At 39.7% G+C, this 21,738-nt stretch overlaps 1 protein-coding gene across 3 annotated transcripts in view; it reads right to left on the bottom strand.

The window, feature by feature from the left end:
* The window catches only part of USF3 (upstream transcription factor family member 3), a 40,516-nt gene that overhangs the window by 778 nt on the left and 18,000 nt on the right, over positions 1 to 21,738 (bottom strand). For 2 of the 3 annotated variants that reach the window (XM_081318148.1, XM_081318147.1), the window contains exons 3-6: positions 15,175 to 15,203; positions 10,354 to 10,436; positions 9,761 to 9,857; positions 600 to 7,976 (exon numbers count right to left, since the gene is read on the bottom strand). In XM_081318148.1, coding sequence (XP_081174274.1) covers positions 1,618 to 7,976; positions 9,761 to 9,857; positions 10,354 to 10,436; positions 15,175 to 15,203 — 6,568 coding nt within the window. In that variant the 3' untranslated portion in view covers positions 600 to 1,617. Of the gene's footprint in view, positions 1 to 599; positions 7,977 to 9,760; positions 9,858 to 10,353; positions 10,437 to 15,174; positions 15,204 to 21,738 lie in introns of those variants that run through there. The other variant, XM_081318149.1, reaches the window with a different exon arrangement.

The raw sequence follows: 21,738 nt of genomic DNA on the forward strand, positions 1-21,738 counted from the left end.
GGCCCTTTTTGTATGAACTCTTTGATCTGTTAGCACGTTCTGCAAAATCTCTAACCCAGTAAAAACTGGAAATACAGGAGAATACATTTAAGAGCAAATATTTCTCGCCACTCATTGTAGGAAGACTTTCTTTATTCCTGCTATCAAAAACAAAGGTTCTGCCTCAAATTGGGCTGCTCTAGAAAAGTCATCTCTGCGTGGTTTCACATTCCAAATAATACAGTAAGATTGTAAGATACAACTATCAGATGGCCAGAAAACAGCTTATGAATATTCATCCTACTGTATTGTATTTATTGTTTTGGTTAACCAATTCAGAATTCTCTCAGCTTTTTCCCTCACAAGAGTTAGCGTGTCCTGGAACACTCAATACGCTGAAGACATTAAGTCAGAGCTTAATCCTAAAACATAGCTATATATTTTCAGTTACTTCAGCTTAGTGCTTTGCTAAATTCTAAGAAATGATACTATTATCCCCATTTTAGAATCACGTTGTATGTTATCTCCCAAAGGAGACAGGCCAATGATTGAAACTCTTGCTTTGCAGGACCTTATAAAAAGAAACAGAAACAAAGAATTAGCATTTATCAGAATAATACCTTAGACAATGATGTACAGATTTTTGTCATCAGCTGTGTGGAGAAACAAATAGAAATAGTGTTTTAAAGAAATCAAAGTGGTGTACTAAAATGTATGTTTTGATCTTGACAGAAATATTCTCTCGTTCCCTGACTCAAGTGTTTTGGAATGCTAAATCAACTATGGGGTGTGTGTGACTATTTCCATTCTCATACCATCAAGACCACCATTCCACTAAACACCACGTGATTCTTTTTTTCCTCTCATCTTAATTCCTCTGACTTGACAAAAGTATGTTTATGTATGTAATCAGTTTGCCTACGGACTACTATAACTCCTGTTCATTTTTATAGCCTCATATATCAATATTACTAGTTTCCTATTACTAGAGGAAATTCAAAATAATAAATGTAAAAAAAGGGGAGGTGGGGAGAGAAAATCTCCTAAGAGGGTTTAAAAAAAACAATACCTGAGAAAGCACACAGTATATTAATCAGTGGTAAAAAGAATGAATTCTATACTGAGTGGGAAGAAATTACTATATTACTACTACTATTCCTGCCAACCAGAAATCTTGAAAATGAAGCAATGTTTCCATACAGTTTCATAGAGGTCATCAGAAACTAAGCATGGCATTAAGTTGAAACTGAAGAATTTATAGCATAGAGATGTTTATACCAATTTTTAAAAGCAATCTAAATTTTCTCCATGTATCTTGTGAAAAATGTTACTTTCCAAGGATTATAAATGCAATTCTTCAGTTTGTTTCCCTAGTCCCATTTTTCATAGACATGGTAACAACAGAAGGGTGAAGAGTGTCACATTATCATAAGCTGCTGAAACAGGTTAAACTTTTAACAACTAGTTTGCATTTAGAGATGCATAATTTAGCAATCTTTTTATGTATAAGCCCAAGAATAACCTGCAAATAAACCATTCCAGAGTGATTGTTATAAATGGTCTTTTTACAAATGATAAATATGCATTACATATATAAAAATGGGCATTCAAAAAAAATTCATTCCCTTCCCATTCTTTTCACACAGCTGAATTGCAGTCATGACCTAGAATATGGCTTATATTATGGGCAGGCCGGTTTGATGATTGTTTCAAAGAATCAGAACCAGATGTATTTGCTATTGAGAGCAGTGGTGAGATTGCTGATCCATCTGAAGGAAGAGCTGTAGCTATTTCTGGGAATAAAGAAGTCAAATTAAAATTGGACAAGTGTGATGAATTGGCCACGTGCATTGGAGGCATATCTGTCAAAAGGGGAAAGCTTGGCTGAGCAAAACCAACTGGTCTGGGGGGTGACAAAATAGAACCAAATCGATTGTTTAAACCTCCACCATTTGGCTTCTCTGTACTTGGATTAGAAAACATTTGGTTAGAAAAATAAGGAATTGAAATGTCATTAGACAGGGAGGGATGTGCAGGAGAATATGGTGGATAGAAAGATGGCAATGTATTTTGAGGGTCAACTGGAATCAGTGCTGCTGTTCGGGTAGCGTTGGCTTGAGTTACTGGTGGAATAAATGATGTGTTAGCGTTTACTGGGGGATTCATTCCACTTTCTGGAATAAAAGGAAATCCAAAATTTTGAGACAAAGTGTGCTGATCAGCAGCTGTGCTGTCATGAGACACATGTGGCCCTTCGGGCATGAATCGTACAATGCTGCCCCTTTTTTCAAGGGTAGGCTGCTGTCGTCCAAGGATCATTCCTCCACCAGCAGATAAAGGGAGCTGAGGAAGAGAAGGTTCAAACACGTTCCCATGTCTCTGATTTGCAGAACGATTCCTTTCAGACGGGCGAATTTTAGAGCCACTGTTATCCTGCAAAGGATGTCTCGATCGATCAGTGGCTGAAGAATTGGTTTGCCGAACAGATGGAGGAACCTGGTCAGCATTCCCACGAGAGACTGGTGCATAGTGAAGAGGACGTGTAGCTCCATGTACATTGCTAGAAGCTGAGGCATTTATGTGACCTTTTGTTCCATGGCTCTCTGTTATTCTCATGGAATTAGATTTCTGGATAGAAATATTGGGACTTGAGTTACGGCCCTGAATATCTCCAGAAGAACTTGAGAAGGGAATAGTTAAAGCATTGTTCCTACCATTAATAGTACCAAGAGACATATCACAACTTTCTCTGTTCTGGTCATCACCTTCTCTCCGAATATGAATAATTTCTCTTGCTGGGGCACAATTATAGTCCACATTTGAGGAACTGGCACACTGTGAATTTCTCTGATGATCTGAAATTGGTCTTTGGTTTCCATTAGCTTGATCTCCAAGATGAGGAATAAGTAAACTTTGCATGAATCCTTGGTGGCATGTATTCTCATTGTCTCTTCGGGGAGGGAGAGGATTTCCTGCTGAAAGGCTTTGAACTGGTTGATAAGACAACCTCTTTTGTCTGTCTATTGGTGGTCCAGCATTTTGGGCAAGTCGAAAACTCTGTGTCTGCATACCCCTGAGAGAGTTACTTATTTCATTACTTCTTGAAGATTGCACATCAAAATTACCTGTAGTCTGTTGATTAATGGCATTCATCTTGAATGTCTGACACTCAGGAAGCCTTTGAATATCTGATCCAAGTGGATGATCTACAGATACATGACTTTGTGTATTATGAATTACTAGTTCTTTATTCCTAGATACATCGGCATAGTTTCTCATCTCAAGATGATCTGAAACTTTGAAGCTCTGCATGGATACTCCAAGCCTGTGTTCTGAATTAGATGAAGACTTCCCAATAAGTGCCTCTGCAGAGTAACTACTAACTCTATTTCTTTCTTGCCTATGGGGGAGACAGGGAACATCTGGTCTGGTGACAATACTAGGTTGAGACACTATCTGCTGCTCCAAAGCCCTAGAGGTCAACAGTCTATTCATCTGACTATGTCCTGAGACATGTTCAGAAGGAACTCCAGAACCTGGTTGTCTGCTGCCCACATCTGTTGACTGCTGATGTAGAACGTCCTGACCTGGATGGGTCCGTGGATGGCTATGAGTTCTACTCAAAGCAGGATTCTCACAATTCTTCTCAGGCTGGGAAGAAGGGTAATGCTGCTGCAACTGTTGAATCTGAGAGTGATGGGGATGTGGCTGGCTACTCTTTGACCGTGGCTGGTCATTTCCATGATGCTTCTGTTGTAAAGTAAGTGTGGTGGGCTGAGTGGCTTGAATGAGGCTTCTCTTTTTCTGCAGCTGTGCCTCTTGATGCAATATTCGTTGCCGATGGGCAATATGGGCTTGAGAATGTATAGAGCTTTCTGCAGGAGAAATATAATGCTGAAGTTGATACAATTGATGCCTTTCTCTTAGCTGTCCAGCCTGCTGTTGCTGTGGTTTTATGTATGGGTGATTTGCCTGAAGATGAGCCATGCCTTGAGAGAGAGCATGTTGGATAGGCTGCAAATGTTGTCCTGCTTGATCTAAGATCAGCGGATGAGAATTACATTGAACTTCAGCTTGCCTTGAAGTAGGTGACACAAAATTGCTGGCTTGAAATAACCTGTTATGGCCATTGGTATGTCCTTGACTACTCACTGATACTGCAAGATTAGATGAGTTGGGGGGGATCTGATTCACACGGATTTGATTTTGATCCTCATCAGCTGTTTGATTCAACAGAGCCATGTCTTCGAGTTGTAGAGGTGCTGTCTGGCAATGTTTCTGCCTCTTTGATGCAGAAAGCATGTGATCATCTTGAACAGAACGCTTGGCTGATTCTTTGCGGCTTTCTTGTCTTTGCTGCTTTAAATGTGGTTCACATATCTGTGGACCTTGCATCGTGCTAGTCTGAAGAGCAGATAACTGTTCTGAAGGATACTCTGCCATCAACCTTGGAGAATGTCTTGGAGACTGAGTCATATATGAATTAGCAGACACAGATGGAGTCCCAGATACAGAAACAGCTGTTTGATCTGAAGATGATGGTACTCCTGAGCAGCTTACTGGAGGATGTATGATGCAGGTTGGATGTATGAGATTATTCACACTCAAGCTTGAGGTGCTTGAGGGTTGTGGACTAGGAATCTGCAAAGCTGTATCAGACATTTCCAGACCAATAGAACAACTTTTCTCTGTAGACAACTCAATGTTTATTTGCACTGAACTCTGGGTACTGAAATTGTTTGGCCCCGTTTCCATGTTTTTAATTGAATGGGCTTTGAATGGTTGGTCTCTTCCTAAAGATGCTACTTTACTACCCTTGGAAACAGAGCTTCCTGACACTGTTCCTGTATTTTTTGCAAGAGTCTCTTGGTCAAAAATTGCTCTTGCAGCCAGTGCTACAATATCTGTTTGCTCTGAAAACGTGCAGGTGTTATGTGTGTTCACCAAAGTGTTGCTAGAAACGTTTCCCCTACATGTATCTGGCAACATGGATGCAACAGAAAAGCCACAACTGCTAGCTGAACTAGTTGACATAGGGGAGTCTACTTGCCTATTAGCAGTGATCGCTTCCTGGTCAGAGGTGCAAGAATTAGACGGTGTGAGATTTTCTTCTTCAGCATTTATCAGCAAGAGTTCTTGTTTCCTTCCCAAATTATCATTTGAGTTAATATTTGATTTTGTGCTTTGGATACAAAAACTGGGGTGCTCTACTTGGACTGAAAAGGATTTTTGTACATCTCCTACTTTATTAAACTCTGAGAACATTTTGGTTAGGCCCTGTTCTTCTAATAAATCTGAGGCTTGCATTACTATGGAACAATTTTGTTCCATCCTGCAGATCTCTGAGACCTCTGTTCTGGGAACATTTTCCGCATCTGTTTCTCTATTTGACACTGACGTCTCAGAAATTTGAGAAATTGTCACGTGAGAATCCGAAGAAGGGGGCAGTAAAGGACTGGTGGATATACATTTGGACAATTCTGATAACTTAGAATTTGCTGTTGAGTTGGCTTGAGATTGACATATTTGAAGAGGTGGAGAAGCACAGACTTTGGAAATCCCAGGAACTACCTCAAATTGACCCAATAAGGATGATTCAAGGGACAATGATCTAGGCACTCCAGCTGTATTCAGGTCAGGTGTCAGGGTAGATTCCATGTTCTGTTCAGTTCTCAGTCTATCTTTGGGATGAGGATCAGAAGCATTTGGTGTTATTCTACAGTTTGCCTGTGGTACAGCTAAGCACTGCAAAACAACAGGCATATTTTCAAGCAATATGTCACTTCCTGGATGTTCAGAAGCAGGTACCACATTTCTATCATTTTTTTTGCATTCTTTGTCAGGATCTACTTGACACGCAAGGTTGTTGCTGGCTACTGAAGTTTTCTTAGTACTTGAATTTTTATTAGACCACTTTGAATCCAAATCAGCAACTTTGGGTGGAGAAATGTCTAGTGACGTTGAAGTACAGGTTAATCTAGAATTCTCAGCAGCTGAAGAGGAAGGTATTGTCACTGTTAGCAAAGCAGGAGTTATTGGTGTGGTTTGGCTACTCACAGTTTTGGGGTTGGTAGATTGATTGCCAGACACTTGTTGACAGCTTTGGCCAGCCATCTGTGATATACTTTGATTGAGGTTAGCTAAAGCACCAAATGCATTGAGGGCAATGTTGGTATTTGGATCTTCACTGGTAGTAGGCTGAATAATTTGCATAGGGTTTTGATCTGAATCTCCAGAACAGGATTTCATAGGCTTTAATGCAAACAACTGTCCATTTAAAGAAATGGTCTGTGGAAGCTTTGGGTTAGACATTGAAACAGAAAATGTTTGTGTCAGGCAAGAAGATGTTGAAGAGGAGGGCCTTGGTAAAATATGAACAAGATGTTTCCCACCAAACATATGAGGGCCAGAGGCACTTTGTATAAGATTGCCAGCATTTGTTCCATTCACAGGCATTTTAACAACTGATGGTGTTGAGAAAAAAGAGAGAGGATTTGGATTAGCAGTTTGTATTATTACAATCTGTTGACTAACAGTCTGATTTGGAAGTTCAGATCTCAGCACTGGAGGACAGGAATTAGCATTAGGAGGCTGAAGAATTACAATGTTCTGATTAATAGGTGATGTATTAATAGGGGAGGTCATTGGCTGAGATACTTGAATCACTTGCATGGCTGGATTCAGGGGAAGCAGGCTGCTTGTAATTTGCGCTCTAGTTTGTGTCTTACTAATTAGTGGCTGAATAGGTAAAGATGGATAGGAAGGCAAGGTAACAACCAATTGGTCAGCTGGGTGTTCATCTGGAATTAGAGGGTTATTTAAACCAGCAGCATTGGCCAGAATCTTGTTTGGAGTGGAAGCTAGAATACTAGCACCATTAATTGGCTCATTTAGAAGGGCTGTCATTATGTTGGATGGAGTATGATTTAGAGGCTGGACAGTGCTTCCTGCTAGCTGCAATGTAGTCCATGTGGTTTGGGTATTTCCAGCTGAAGTGATTCTCATAAGATTACCAATGCTTTTTGACTCTGGAATGCCAACACCTGAAGAACTAGGAAAAGGCCATTTCTCTACACTAGTAGCAGGCACTATATTCAGTTCTGTTACAGCCTTTGGGGCCTCTCCCTCTGGAGCTCTACCATCTAGGGTTTTGAAGACCTTTTCTGTGGATGCCTTTCCACCAATAGATGCAGCACAGGTTGGGTCAGCTGCAGAAGATACACAGCTTCCTAGAGACCTACGTCTTGAACCCACTTCTGGTGGTATATTTGCTTGTTGACAATGAAACATATCTACACTAACATTGGAAGAAAGGCTGGTGCTTAGTACACTTGCTTTCTCAATCAGCTTCAAACTCCCTTGATTATTTTTAGATTTGGAGATGTCATTCTCATCTTGTGATGAAATCTGTTTTCCACTCTGCAGTCTTACTAGCTGTGAGGTATTCACAGAACTGGCAGCACTCGTACAGATAGACGTGCCCTGCTTGTTCTCAGAGGTAGATTGCTCAAGAGTTTTTTTGTCTGCATTTGGTAGGCCTGATACTAATGATGAAACTGAAGTCTGAATACCTGATTTGATTGCTGTTGAATAAATACTAGAAATGGTTGCAGGAGTGTTGCAAGTCCTCTGGACAGGAACAACATTAGCTGTCTGTTTCTGTAAATTATGTCCTATATTAAAAGTTATTCCTTGGACAGATGCCCCCTGGTTACTTCCACCAAACTGGTTGCCATTGGAATATACAATGATATTCTTTTGCAGTTGATCATTGGGTATAACAACAGAAATATTTGTATTTTTCAGATTTTCTTTCTTCTTCTGCATCTGATCATTCGGAATTACAATTGAAACATTTGAATTTTTAAGATTCCCTTTCCAATGGATGGTAGGATCATCGTAAAGGCAAATGTCATTCGCTTTCAATAATGCTATGTAGCGTCCATTTTCTTTCTGGAGTTCATCCAATTGCTTCCGGAGTTTTTTTATTTCTTCAGCTGCAGAGAAAATTGTAAGATGTTAATGCTAATTAGAAAAATCACAGAAAAATCTAGTTGATCAAGGGGTTGATTTCATTTGGCTAAGGCCTGTCCCTGCTATTACCCAAACTGCTATGTGAAATTGGGCTTGTATGCATTCTGTCTAATCCAGTACCTCATTCCTGATTTAATGTGTGAAAAAGTGCAGGTGTAGATGCCCTCTTAAAAAGGAACTATTTCGGTTGTTTTTATTATTACTATTCAAATTCATATTGGACTTTCCTATTGAAAAAATGGGAAAAAATGCTAGAGGATAATCATTGGTAGATTCTAATAAAAGAAACTATTGATTCTATTCTTGACATATAATATGGGTAAAATATAGATTCTAATACAATGGGATGAATTTTAAAAATAATTAAATTATTCTTATTCTCAGCTATTAATTAGAGTTAGATTTGCTTTCCTATTTTTAACTACAAGTTGTCCTCAACTTGCGACCACAACTGAGCCCAAACTTTCTGTTGCTAAGTGAAAAATTTGTTAAGTTAGCTGTGCCCCATTTTACGACTTTTTATTTATTTATTTTATTTATATTTAAATTTATATACCGCCCTATTCCCGTAGGACTCAGGGCGGTTTACAGGGAAAATTAAAAGTTAAAATACATCATATACAATTAAAAACGCCACGTTAAGTGAATCACTGCAGTTCTTAAATTATTAACACGGTTGTTGAGTGAATCTGGCTTCCCCATTGACTTTGCTGTCAGAAGGTCACAAAAGAGGATCACATCACTCCAGGACACTGCAACCATCATAAATGTGAGTCAGTTGTCAAGCATACAAATGTAAATCATGTAATCATGGGGATGCTGCAACGCTCCTAAGTGTGAAAAATGGTCATAATTCATAAGTCACTATTTTCAGTGCTGTTGTAACTTTGAATGGTCACTAAATAAATTGTTGTAAGTTGAGTACTACCTATGATTTTTTCATATAAAACCTTTTTTTTTCAAAAAAGCAACAATCCTAGCATATACCAAGGCAGATGTATTAAGAAGTAAAATGAGCCATAAAGGTTTGGAAGATCAGTGTTGAACTTGCTGGAAAGTTTTAATAATTGTTACAAAGTAAAGGAGAAACAGCATGAAACTTTATTTAAAATTGTGTATGCAATAAAAACAAGTGTGCCAATTTTATATTATGTTGAGAATAGTTAAAAGCTACATTTGCTAACTAAAGGTAAAGGTAAAGGTTCCCCCGCACATGCATGCTAGTCGTTTCCAACTCTAGGGGCTGGTGCTCATCCCCATTTCAAAGCCGAAGCGCCAGTGCTTGTCCGAGGATGTCTCCGTGGTCATGTGGCCGGCATGACTAGACGCCAAAGGCGCACGGAATGCTGTTACCTTCCCACCGTAGTGGTCCCTATTTTCTACTTGCATTTTTACATGCTTTTAAACTGATTCGACCCGCCAAACTGCCAACCTTCTGATCGACAAGCTCAGCGTCCTAACCCACTGAGCTACCGCGTCCCTTCATTTGCTAACTACTTTTATTAAATATAAACATAGATATACAGTAACAATAGAATATTTTAGAATATTTATCAGTGCTATAAATTGAAAGCTTACCACCTTGTAGAAACAGTGCTTTCTTCCTGAAGTAGAAATAGTTTGAAATAATTCAGTCACAGAAGAAAGATAGTACATTACTTCACTTTGTTTGGCGATGCTTCTGCAGCAGCCCCAGTTAAATAAGGAAAGATTATAACATGCCACATTCATAGAATAATCTATTCACCTTGTTCATTGTTTCCTCCATTCAACAGGAGTTCATCATTTTGCTTTTTCATTTCTGATATATATTTGTATGCTTGATCAAGAATCATGTTCTTACTCTGTAAAGGATACAGATTTTGAATTGATTTATAATGTCTAGAGGAAAAGTAACAAAATATTTAATCTAATAAAACTAATACTATCATCAACCCTTGCTAATAGATTACATAATGAAAAGCTTTCACACAAAAAATTTCCAGAAATTTTTACATTGCTCTTTTGCTTAGTTTTTTTTTATTCTAAAAAATATTACCTCCTATTGCAACTGATTTAGACAATTTCAAAATCATAATCAATTTCATCCAACTGCCACAGAATTTTGTTATATATTTTAAAAAGTTTGATAACCACTTGATGACAGAACTGCCAGTCACAATTGTAGTCACTAAACAAGCTCTATCTGTAATAAGATATTATATTTGATTGCATTTCATAATTAAAACTTGAGTATATTCCAATTTATTAACACCAAGTCCTGATTGTCTGAACAGGGGTATAAGAAGAATCAACTCTAAAGGCCATATACAGCTGCTATTAACATAAGACCCTACTTGCCTGTTTCAATGCAGGGGAACATGGAATTAGCTCACCAATTCGGTTTATACCAGCATTGATTTTCTTCTTTCGATGCCTCTCCACTATAAAAAACAGAACACATTGTATGTATATTTATAATTACAGTTTGCTTAGAAATAATCACACTTTTCTGTTTTGATAGTCTTTGGTTTTGCATACTTAAAAGAATCATCTGGATCCCACCAATATTAAAGTTCCTTCCAATTGGGAAGCATGGTCAATTGAAGATGGATCTGTGAGAATGGAGCTGATGCAATGGAAAAAGGAGCTGTGAATGAATCAATTCCCTGAATTCCTCTTCAGAATAAAGAGAGGCCCTGGGATCCGCCATAGTACTTCATACAGATGCTCCCTGCAATGAGACTGTAAATCAGGTATCTCTGGTGGGTTTTAGAGCTCTGGATGCTAGAAGAATCTTTTTGTTCAAGCTATAGTTCAGAGCCTAGGTTTGCCGCTTTCTCTGGAAGTGACTTGTAAGCTGCTTTTTGAATATTAAGAATTTTCAGAAGGACAAGTTTTATTACGCTGGGTGATTTTCCTCAGCAAAAGTTTCATATAAGTCTAAGAGCTTAAATAAAATCAGAAATACGCAGCAAAATGGTGACTTCTGGTTTGTCATTGCAGCCGCAGCGGACGTTAGAAGGTGAGCTCCGTCTTCTGTGTTCAATTTCGTTCCACTGGGGACCCTGGAAAGGGTCAAAAGTCACCCTGTAGGGGTGAAGAGCAAGGAAGGGACCCCCGCTTGATCGCGGGAGGGAGGCAGCCCTTCCGCTCGATCCGGGGCAACCCTCCAAACCGGTGGAGGAAAGACCGGCCATAGCAATATGGCTTGTGACTAAGCTGCAGACAGCTGAAGTCAAACTCACTATCAGGCACTTCTAAAGCAACGTGGATGAAACTGGGTGAGATCTGATCTTCTCTTTAAGATCCTAAGTATTTTCTTTTCCTGTAAAAGCTGCCCAAACTATCTTTTCCCCCGTGAGAAGGAAGGGAATTTCTATCCCACCCTCTAAGAACAGCGGTGACTGAGTACTCAGGGGAGTTAAAGCACTAAAAAGAACAATTTTAATCTAATTGGATTGATATGTTTCTGAAACCTGGACTTTCAGAAGTTTTCTTATTTTTACTGGAGACTTTTGTTTTTATCTACAAAAAAGAAATAAAACTGGAAAAAGGATTATAAAAATGTTGGACTTAAAAACTTTAAATGGCATCAGTGACATCTTGTGATGAAGTTTGGTATTACAAGTTGTTATTGCCTAAAAGAGACTTGGCTTGAAGCCCAGACTTCAGATAAAACTCTTTCAACCTTGATAAGATACCACATGTGAGAAACTCAGCTGTAAAACGAACTTCTGGGCGGCATAATTGGTCTGCTTGAACTATGAATATAAACCTTTACTGACTTTCAGAGCTATTTTGGGGAAATTGCTTTCCTATTTCTTTATCTGAGGAACATTGGTTATTATATGAGATGATGAAATACATTGGAGTATAAAAACTTACTTGACAAACGACTTCTACTATAAAAAGTACTTATAAATACGTGAAATAGAGGTCTCATACCTAGTTATAAAATTATTTTTAACATCTGATTTTAAAGTCCTCAACTTAACACACTATCAAGAGAATATGGATGAAGACCAGGAAAAGATCCTTTCCATGTTGAAAGCAATACATGAAACCATTCTTTCAGCTTGTGACAAAATAAGATGCAACATAAAAGAACAAGATGCCAGTTTAGATATACAAACCTAAATTTTGACTACAACCAAAGAACTAACAACACAGAAGATAACAGAAGAAGTGGAACAATCAAATACTAAGGCCTCAATTGACCAACAAATATAGTTAATGGAAAATCCAGAAAAGGGAGTGACAACACTGAAATTAGAAAAGACTTTCTATATAAATCAGAAGAAATTTGAGAAGAAAGAAGAACAGATTGAATTGAAGATAAACATATCAAGACAATCATGGGGAATTGGAATAATAGGGAGACGATCTAATGAACACAGATTAGCCTTTCCAAAAAAATGGCAACTTATTTCAAATAATATATATAATAATAGAGGGAGATCTATTTGATGATTTAAAAGCACTAACATGAAAAGCTAGTTGGCAAAGGAAGAAAGCCAGAATAAGACTGAAGAAAATTGGGGGTTTGATTTATTAGAGGGGATTTCATATTACTAATTAGAGGGTTAAAGGGAGAAGTTGAGATAAGGGGAATTTTGGTCATTAAAATGTTTGAAAATTAGTTGAAAATAAGGATTCTATTTTTTAATATTTAAAAATTAGACCCAAAAGAAAAAATTATGAATATGTTTGATTTATTGATTAACCCAGACAATATATATAATGGTTTTGATTTATTAAAGGGGGTACTGTATTATTAGATGATTTAATATAGTGGGAAATAGATAATTTTTATAAAATAGAACAAGATTATACTCAAATAGATAAGATGTGTATTTTGAATATTAGATTCTGTTACGAATTGAGATAAGGGAAACTTTGGTTACCTAAAGCCTGGAAATTATAAATATCAAATGTTAAATTTGAATATTGATGAGAAACTAAACATTGGGGAAAAACCAATAACAGGTCACTGATTGTCTATTGAATGTAAAAGTAATTAAGATACGTATAATCAAAAAATTTATTGATAAATGTAATAATGATGTTTTTACTTAGATGATATAAGAAATGTATTTGATGTTGTAACTTTAGATTTGTACTAAAGATTTTTGTATGTTATTGAACTATTAACCCAGCCACCAAGTTGCTTTTTAAATATCTAAATGTAAAATTAGAAAATTAATAAAATATTATTAAAAAAGAAATAAACAGCAAAATGGTGATTAGAAAGTTGATTTTAGAGAGTTTTTAAATAGGCTAAGAGGCCAGATTGACCATAATATTTAAGAATTAATTATAAGAATATTTCTTGTGGTTTGTTTAAAATCCTCTAAAAATATAAGATTTTGAATTTAAGTGTAATAAACCTTTCCCTTGGAAAATGTGGATTAGAGAAGAACATTCAAGGAGACCTCAAAGTCTGGTTACTAGAGGTAGTCAGAAAGAACTAAAGATTATAACTAAGGTACAGACACACTAATATAGAATGGCAGAAGGTATTTTATCTCTGGAAGAATTCAAGGATAATTGGCAACAGTGTACTCAGAATTTTCCTTTGAGATTACTTGTGAATATATAAACAGGTTCAAAAAAAGAGATAGAAAAGGTCAGAACTCAGAATTAGGCTGTTAGAACTTCCAGTTTGGTGTCATGAAGAGATGGGGAAAAGAAAGAATCCATATATACCTGTGTATATATATGGATTTTAACTCAGAAGAGTGACTTGGACAACCTTGTTATTTTAGACTTACAAAAAACAAGTGTCTTAATTATGAAGGAGTTCCTGAGAAAAGATAAAGACAAAATGTTTCTAAAACATTACTTAAAAGGAATGGATGTCTTTTAAATGTAAAAAGATTTATAAAGTTCGCTTATTGATCAAAGTTAAAACAGGTATTAATGTTTTTTTTACTATGACTGAATGATGCTTTAAAAATTTGTTTATAGATAACAGAAAAGATTTTTCATTCAGTAAAATTGAAGCAAAGTGTTAAATTTGCAAAGGAGATGTTTAGAGCAGGGGTCCTGGACCCCCAGTTCATGGCTCAGTGCCAGGCTGCAATCCACTGGGAACCAGGCCACGGAAGTGGTGGGAGTGCACATGTGTGAAGTTGCATTTAAGAAAGTGGCACTTGCATTTGTGTGAAACCATCCTCTCTCCCCCCATTTCCACCAGTCCACCGAGCCAGAAAGGTTTGGGACCACTATCTTAGTGGATATGATAAGAAATTGATTTGTGGAACATTGGGATTAAATTTTAATTTGTTGTTTCTGGTAGTTCTTAATGGATTTTTCTGATTAACTTTAGAAGAGGAGGCTTTAAGATCTGTTTACAGATATAAGATATGGGATGACAAGATGTGTGTGTGTGTGTGTAAATATTTCTGGTAACTCATAATGTTAGGTTTTATTTGCTAATAAAAGATGAGATGGGATGAAAAGATTGTAGCTTGAAATCTTAGAGGTGATAAGTTATTGAAATTGTACTTGTCATGATGAAGAGGAAGTCTCACATACTCACGCACAAACATTTTGTTCTGTGGGAAGAATCCAGAGAAAAGAAATATTTTGGGGAATAATAAAAAGGCAGAATTTATTTCCCCAAAGGAATAATGGAGAAGATTTTTAAAAGGGTAGAAATGTCTACACACACACACACACAACTCAGCAGAAACCAGCTTTTAGAAATTCAGATGTAATAATCCATTCAGGAAGGTTGGAGCCCTCAGCTAGAAGCTAAAGAGATCAGAAAGACAAAGACTTAAAATCTACATAACCCACCCAAACTCTAAGACAGGACATAATAGGATAAACCCACCACCATCAGAATACCAGAAAGGCATACTCAGACTCAGGTCAAAGTACATGACACAGGAAACAGGAAAAGGAAATAACCTCAAGAGCCCCAGAAGGTATAAAACCCCACTCCCTACATGTGCTCTCTTTTCTTCCAGAGCCATCTTTCTGTCTGGCTCTCCTCTTCAATAAACTACAAACTTCTTTCTAAAGTAGTCATGTTGTTTATTCCCGGCTTGGATTGGACCCTGATGAAGACTTTTCCTTCAACAGTTCTTTTTGTATTTTTCTTAGTTCGTATTAGTTTATCTTTGTATTTTTAAACTTCAATAAAAATTATTACTAAAAATATTAAAATCTTACCTGCATTGTGAGTCTCACGGTTTTTCTTCCTGTTTAAAAAACATGAACTATTTATTGCTATTTAAAGTATTTTACTAAATCCATAAAATTTGTAAAACAATGTTCTTCTTTTCTGACACCCCCCCAGATATACAGTGAAGATTGTAGCATATTATTGATTAGCCAGTTTATTTTTAAACATAAGAAAATATTCCCTAAAACACATACACACAAAATATGCACAAAATTGCATGCATAAAACAAGCACACAATAAGGCTTTCTTGTGGGAATTCAAGTTATGAACAAAGCTTCCAATATGGATCACATATTGTATCACCAGTAGTGTAAACAAATATCACAGATATGAGGAACAGGGGAAACATTATAAATGTATATGTGATAGATTTTTTTTGTGTACCAGAGCAGGGGATTATGTTACATGAATTTAAAATATAGTTTTATACTTTCCTATAAATTTCTTTCACAAAAATAAGTTTAAAGAACATTTATCCTGCCAATGTTCCATATTTCCATACTCCAATGACATTTATTCTTAAGTGTGGATAGAACAGAAATCATGTACTGGACCTTGGAAAAGCTTGCCATTGTAATGGCAGGAATGCAGTAATGTACTAGTAACTTGTGAGATTTGCCATTTCATTACTGTATTTCCCTTAGTACATTTTCTTAAAGAAGGATGTCATGTGAAAAATGCTCTTTTATTCTAATAGATGCTACACCAAATAATTTATTTTTCAATTACTGTCCCTGCAAATCTATTAAAACGACTGTGTTTATGTACATGTACACAAACACCACATGATTGATTAACTGACCTAGGCTTATCTCCTCCAATCCCAAAGGACTCTGGGTTGCTTACATTTAGAAAGTATGAAACAATTTATAGCTTTATCTGCAATTACAAAAATATCTGCATTTGAAGAACAATCAAGCAGCAAAGAAGAACTCAGGGTGGAGGCTTGCTACTAGCAGTTCTAGGCCCGTTTTTAAAAAAATGCAACTGCTTTCCTAAAACTTAGCAAAATGAAAGCTAATCTAATTTTAGCCTCGTTTCAAAGGAGATGCTTTTGTATTCAGTCTTTCTTCTAAGAAATATAAGAAACTTCATATAAAAAAGAAAGGGCAATAACTGTTCTTATCACAGAAACATACTTCTCACATTTGCATGGGGTGGATGGAGAACATGAAGTATATTTTTGCACAACCCCCCACCCCCCTATATTTTACACTAAATTCCTGCTAAACCTTTTAACTAATAAATGGATTTGTTTGCTAGATTAAATTCTGGTATTACTGATATGTTTGTAAAGTGTAGTGGGTTAACACACACAAGACGACGCCAGGCAGTGAATTCAGCTCTTTATTTGTAGAGAAGAACCAGCAACAGAATGGGCTGCCTGTGCCCTTTATATACTCTGGCTGCTGAGCTGATAGCCAATCAATTTAACTAGGCTTTTCCTGAAAACTGAGCCACGCCTTGCGGCAGTTATGTACAGCCCCTTCTAGCTGTCATCTGTTAAGCTATTGCTTAATACAATACACACTCCAATACACAGCACCCCTTCCCTCTTAAGAATGAACAATACAACTATATAATACAACTATATATACATTTTTTCCGGATAATATGTTGGTTCTTATGGTTGCACATAGTCTTTGAGGTAAGCCGGTGGCCTGTGATTCCTAGCAGATCTTCTCAGAGGCTCGCCCCTGTCCTGAGCCGATGAGTCAGCGGGTGCCTCTGCTCTGTCCTCACCCAGTGTACCACCCCCAGTTCCCAGCTCATTGTGAGCTCCCTGTGCCGGTTGTTGCCCGGGTTGAACAGTTCTTTCTGGCCATAGATCCAGTTCCCCCCTTGCGTTCGGCTGGTAATCATACGGAATCGTGGGTGGTGCTGACAAGTGTTCCTCATGTTAGTTGCTGGCTGGCAGTCTTTCAGAAACTCGTGACCTGATCTGATCAATGTGTCTTCTTATTTGTCGATCCCCCTCCACCCCTATAATGTAAGACAACGGCCCCGTTCTGTCAACCACCACCCCCGGGATCCATACATGTCCAGGCCCATAGTTCCTTGCCCATACCAAGTCGCCTGTGTGTAGTTTCCTAGGGGGGTTGGATCGATCCGACTCTGCAGCCACTCTGTCGGGGTGCAGTCTGTTTAGCTTGGTGATAAGCCTTCTGCCCCAACGAAGTTCTGCTGGGCTCTTTCCGGTAGCCGTGCATGGTGTGGTGTGTTGGTTAAGTAGGAATTGGGCAAACCTTTGGTGCCAGTCGCCGCTGATAATTTGTTTTAATGCGTCTTTGGTTGTGCGCACCACAATCCATTGGTGGCCAGGTGGAAGGGTGCTGATGTGACATGTCTAATTGTGTAGCTCCTCGTGAAAGCCTGGAATTCAGAGGTGGTGAATTGAGAGCCATTATCCGATACTAACACATCCGGGAGGCCATGTGTGGCAAAAAGTCCCCTGAGCGCTTGGATTGTCTTTGCTGTGGTCATGCTAGTTACTGGAACTACCTCCAACCACTTGGAATGGCTATCTACGACCACTAAAAACAACTGTCCCTGGAATGGCCCTGCGTAGTCAATGTGGACGTGGGACCATGGGGTGTGTGGCCTCCCACTTGTGAACAGGTGCATGTGGCATCTCAGGTCTGGACCTTTGACACACATAGCACCCTTTTACTTGCTCCTCTATGGCCTTATCTAGGGCTGGCCACCACAGGTAGCTTCTGGCTAGTGCCTTCATCCTTACTATTCCTGGATGCCCCTCATGTAGAGATTGGATGACTCTGTTCCTTAACTTTTCTGGAATTACCACCTGGCTGCCCCACAATAGGCAACCCTTGTGCATGGACATCTCACACCTGCGAATAAAATACGCCTGGAATTTTGGCCCCGGGCTTTTCTCCTGCCACCCAGTTGCTACCCATGTTAAAACTCTGCTCAGGATCTTGTCCGCCACTGTCTCAGCAGCGATATCCTTTGCCTTGAGTGGGCATTCTAGCAGGTCCTGAATGGTCAGTAGCTGAGCTGCCGGTGCCGGATCCGGATCCGCTTGCGTTAGTGGCAACCTACTTAGTCCATCAGCGTGACCCATCTCCTTCCCTGGCCTGTACATCAGTTTACAGTTATAGGCCGATAGGAAAATGGACCACCTGAGCATTCTTGGGGATAAGATCTGGGGAGTTTGCCTATCTAATGTGAACAACCCCAGTAGTGGCTTGTGATCTGTGAATATTGTGAATTCTCGGCCATAGAGGTAATCATGAAACTTTTTAACCCCAGCCACTATTGCCAAGGCCTCTTTATCAATTTGAGCATAATTCCTTTCAGCCCCTGACAGTGTCCTGGAGTAGTAGGCAATGGGTCTTTGGACCCCATCCCCTTCCAAATGACTCAGAACTGCCTCCACTCCATATAGGGAAGCATCACATGCTATGCAAATGGGCTTAGATTCTATAAAGTGAGTCACAGTTGAATCTCTGGACAACAGTTTCTTTAAACTCCTGAAACTATTTTCATGTATAGGGGTCCAGTTCCACACTGCCTGCTTATCCAGCAACCTGTGAAGGGGCTCAGCAATAGCTGCTTTATTTGGGACGAATGAATGATAGAAATTTAGTAGCCCCAGGAATGCTTGCAATTCTGTCTTATTCTTGGGGTGGGGGCCATCTTGATGGCCCTTACCTTGGACTCTGCAGGATGGATTCCCCTGGCATCAATTCTGAAACCCAGGAATTCAGTGGCCTTTACGCCAAAGCTGCATTTGTCTTTCTTTAACTTAAATCCTGCAGCACGAAATCTTCCTAACACTGTCTCCAATCGGTCAGCCAATACTTCTTCCGTGTTTCCCGCAATGAGTACATCATCAAAGTATGGACATACTCCTGGAATCCCTTTCAGAGTCCTCTCCATCACCTCCTGAAAAATTCCTGGAGCCAGTCACTCCGAACTGTAAACAGTTAACTTTATACGCTCCACGGTGAGTTACAATAATTTGTGCGTCGGCCGTCTCCCTGGTAACCGGGAGCTGCTGGTATGCCTGTGCAAGATCTAATTTAGCGAAAATGGTGCCACCTTGTAGGGAAGCGAGGACATGGCTGACCGTTGGGACCGGGTAAGCATGCAGACTGAGTGCTCGATTGATCGTGCACTTGTAATCCGCACAAATCCTAACCTCCCCATTTGATTTGAGGGGGGTGACTATTGGGGTTTCCCACTCACCCCCTTCTACGGCCTCTAACACCCCTTGTTCCACTAGTTTGTCCAGTTCGCTCTCAATTTTATGCTTGAAAGCAAAGGGAACTCTTCGGGCCTTAATTCTAATGGGCGGTACCTTAGGGTTTAACTTAAACGAAATGGGGGGCCCAGTGTATTTGCCCAGTTGATCATTGAAAACGTCTGCAAACCTTTTGCAGATGGTTTCGATCCTCTTGGCCTGGGTGTTGTGGATCCCTCCAATCACGATACCCAAGGCCTTGAACCAATCTAACCCCATTAAATTAGTCCTTCAGCCTTCAACTACGAGGACATCCAAACACCCCTGGAACCCCTTGAACCCCACAGACAATGTGGCTTCCCCCTTAATTTTAATTGGAGTGTTTTGGAAATCTGCTAATTTGATATCGGAAGGCCTCCACTTGACCCACCGCTGACTCCAGTTGCACACGTGTTCAAAAGTCTCATTTGAAATTACTGAGACTGCTGAACCAGAGTCCAGTTCCATCTTGCAGGGAATCCCCTAAAAACAGATATCCAATTAGGTTTTTGGGGTGAGTGGCCGGTGAACCCCGGTGTTATATATTTTGAAATTGCCAATGGACTGCTGGGGCCCCCAGGTACCTGTTAGAACTTCGTCCTCGGACTGGATCTCGTGCAGGCCGTCTCTGGGACGATTTCAGCAGACTGCTGCGATGTGGCCTGTTTTTCCGCAGGCCTGACATTTGGCCGTACGTAATTTGCAGGCTGCTCTGGTGTGATTTCCCCCGCAGCCTGCATACTTGGGGTGGGTCGTGCCGCATCCGCAACAGGTGCATTTGTGTTGTGTCATTGGTGTTGTTGGTTTCTTCTGGGTCCTTTTGCTGTTGTTGTGCCTTTGCCGTTGTTGTGGCATCTGGTCTTGGTGAACGTCGATGTCGGTTGTCTCATCCCAATATCTGCTTCCGTCGTACATAGCGTTTGCTCGATGCATGGCCCCTCCGGTAGTGCTGGGTCTAGGGTCGCTCTGCTCTGCGCCATCGTCCAGGTCTCTGGCCAAAACCTCATCCTGGACCTCCTGGAAGGTCAGGTTCAGCTTAGCGCACATTTTTGCTGCAACCGCTTGTCCCGGAGGCAAAAAATGACCCGGTCGCAAAGCCTCTCGACTAAATTTACAGAGGCGGGTGGCTTGTCACACCCCCACGATAAAATCTGCTGCTGATTCGCCCGGCCGCTGATCCCTTTTTTCAAAATGGAATCGCCAGATCAGCTCAGACATTCTTCTGTTGAAATGCCTGTTCAGTTTTTCCACGAGGTCGTTGTACGTAACGGCTCCAATGGCTGTTGGCGCGCACAGTCCCACGGCCAGATCGTGAATGGCTGGGCGGCTTGTCCACATTAGAGCCGCTACCTTCATACTGTCCTCCGTGATTCTGTTCACCCGTAGGTAGAACTCGACCTGACTCAGGTGTGATTCCCACTGCTCGGGACACCTTGGGTCAAATGGCTGGATCTGGCCAAACTGTGCCATGTTGCGTCTGGTCCTGCAGATCCTGCTTCGGATAGCCCTTAAACTCGGTAGCTGGGGAAGATGCCTCTTCCCCCAGTGAGTAATGCGGGCCCTTTGTTAAATCAGCTCTTTCTGAAGCAGGATCCCACCTTCGTCGCCAGTGAAGTGTAGTGGGTTAACACACACAAGACGATGCCAGGCAGTGAATTCAGCTCTTTATTTGTAGAGAAGAACCAGCAACAGAATGGGCTGCCTGTGCCCTTTATATACTCTGGCTGCTGAGCTGACAGCCAATCAATTTAACTAGGCTTTCCCGCTGAAAACTGAGCCACGCCTTGCGGCAGTTATGTACAGCCCCTTCTAGCTGTCATCTGTTAAGCTATTGCTTAATACAATACACACTCCAATACACAGCAGTTTGCATGCCACACTAAACAAGGTCGGACAATAACTACTACTGTTATGCTTCTTCCAGATAAATAACACCTCAAACAATACAGCAAAGCATAGCCTGTTATAGTTCACCACTGTTTGTCATGTTGGTTGATAGCTCACCTTTCATAGTATCTGGCTATCTTGGTACTTTTTTTCATTTTTGTCAAAAATAAATAAAATATGATAGATTAATTAAAATTGGAGGGGGCCCCCAGCCCCACTTCTTTCATGCCCATTTTACCCTTTTCAAATGTACAGGCTATTGCCTGCAGACAAAACACCCTCCTTTTTGTGGTTATCCTAGTCTTCAATCTCTTCTTCCAGAGGCTGGAACAGAGAATTAATCAAAGCACAGTCAGTGTCAATGCAATCTCAACCAAATCAATATCATTTATTACTCTGTAGCAAAGATAGGATTAT

This window comes from Vipera berus (genome assembly GCF_964194415.1).
Source record: "Vipera berus genome assembly, chromosome: 2".
NCBI classification, from domain to species: domain Eukaryota; kingdom Metazoa; phylum Chordata; class Lepidosauria; order Squamata; family Viperidae; genus Vipera; species Vipera berus.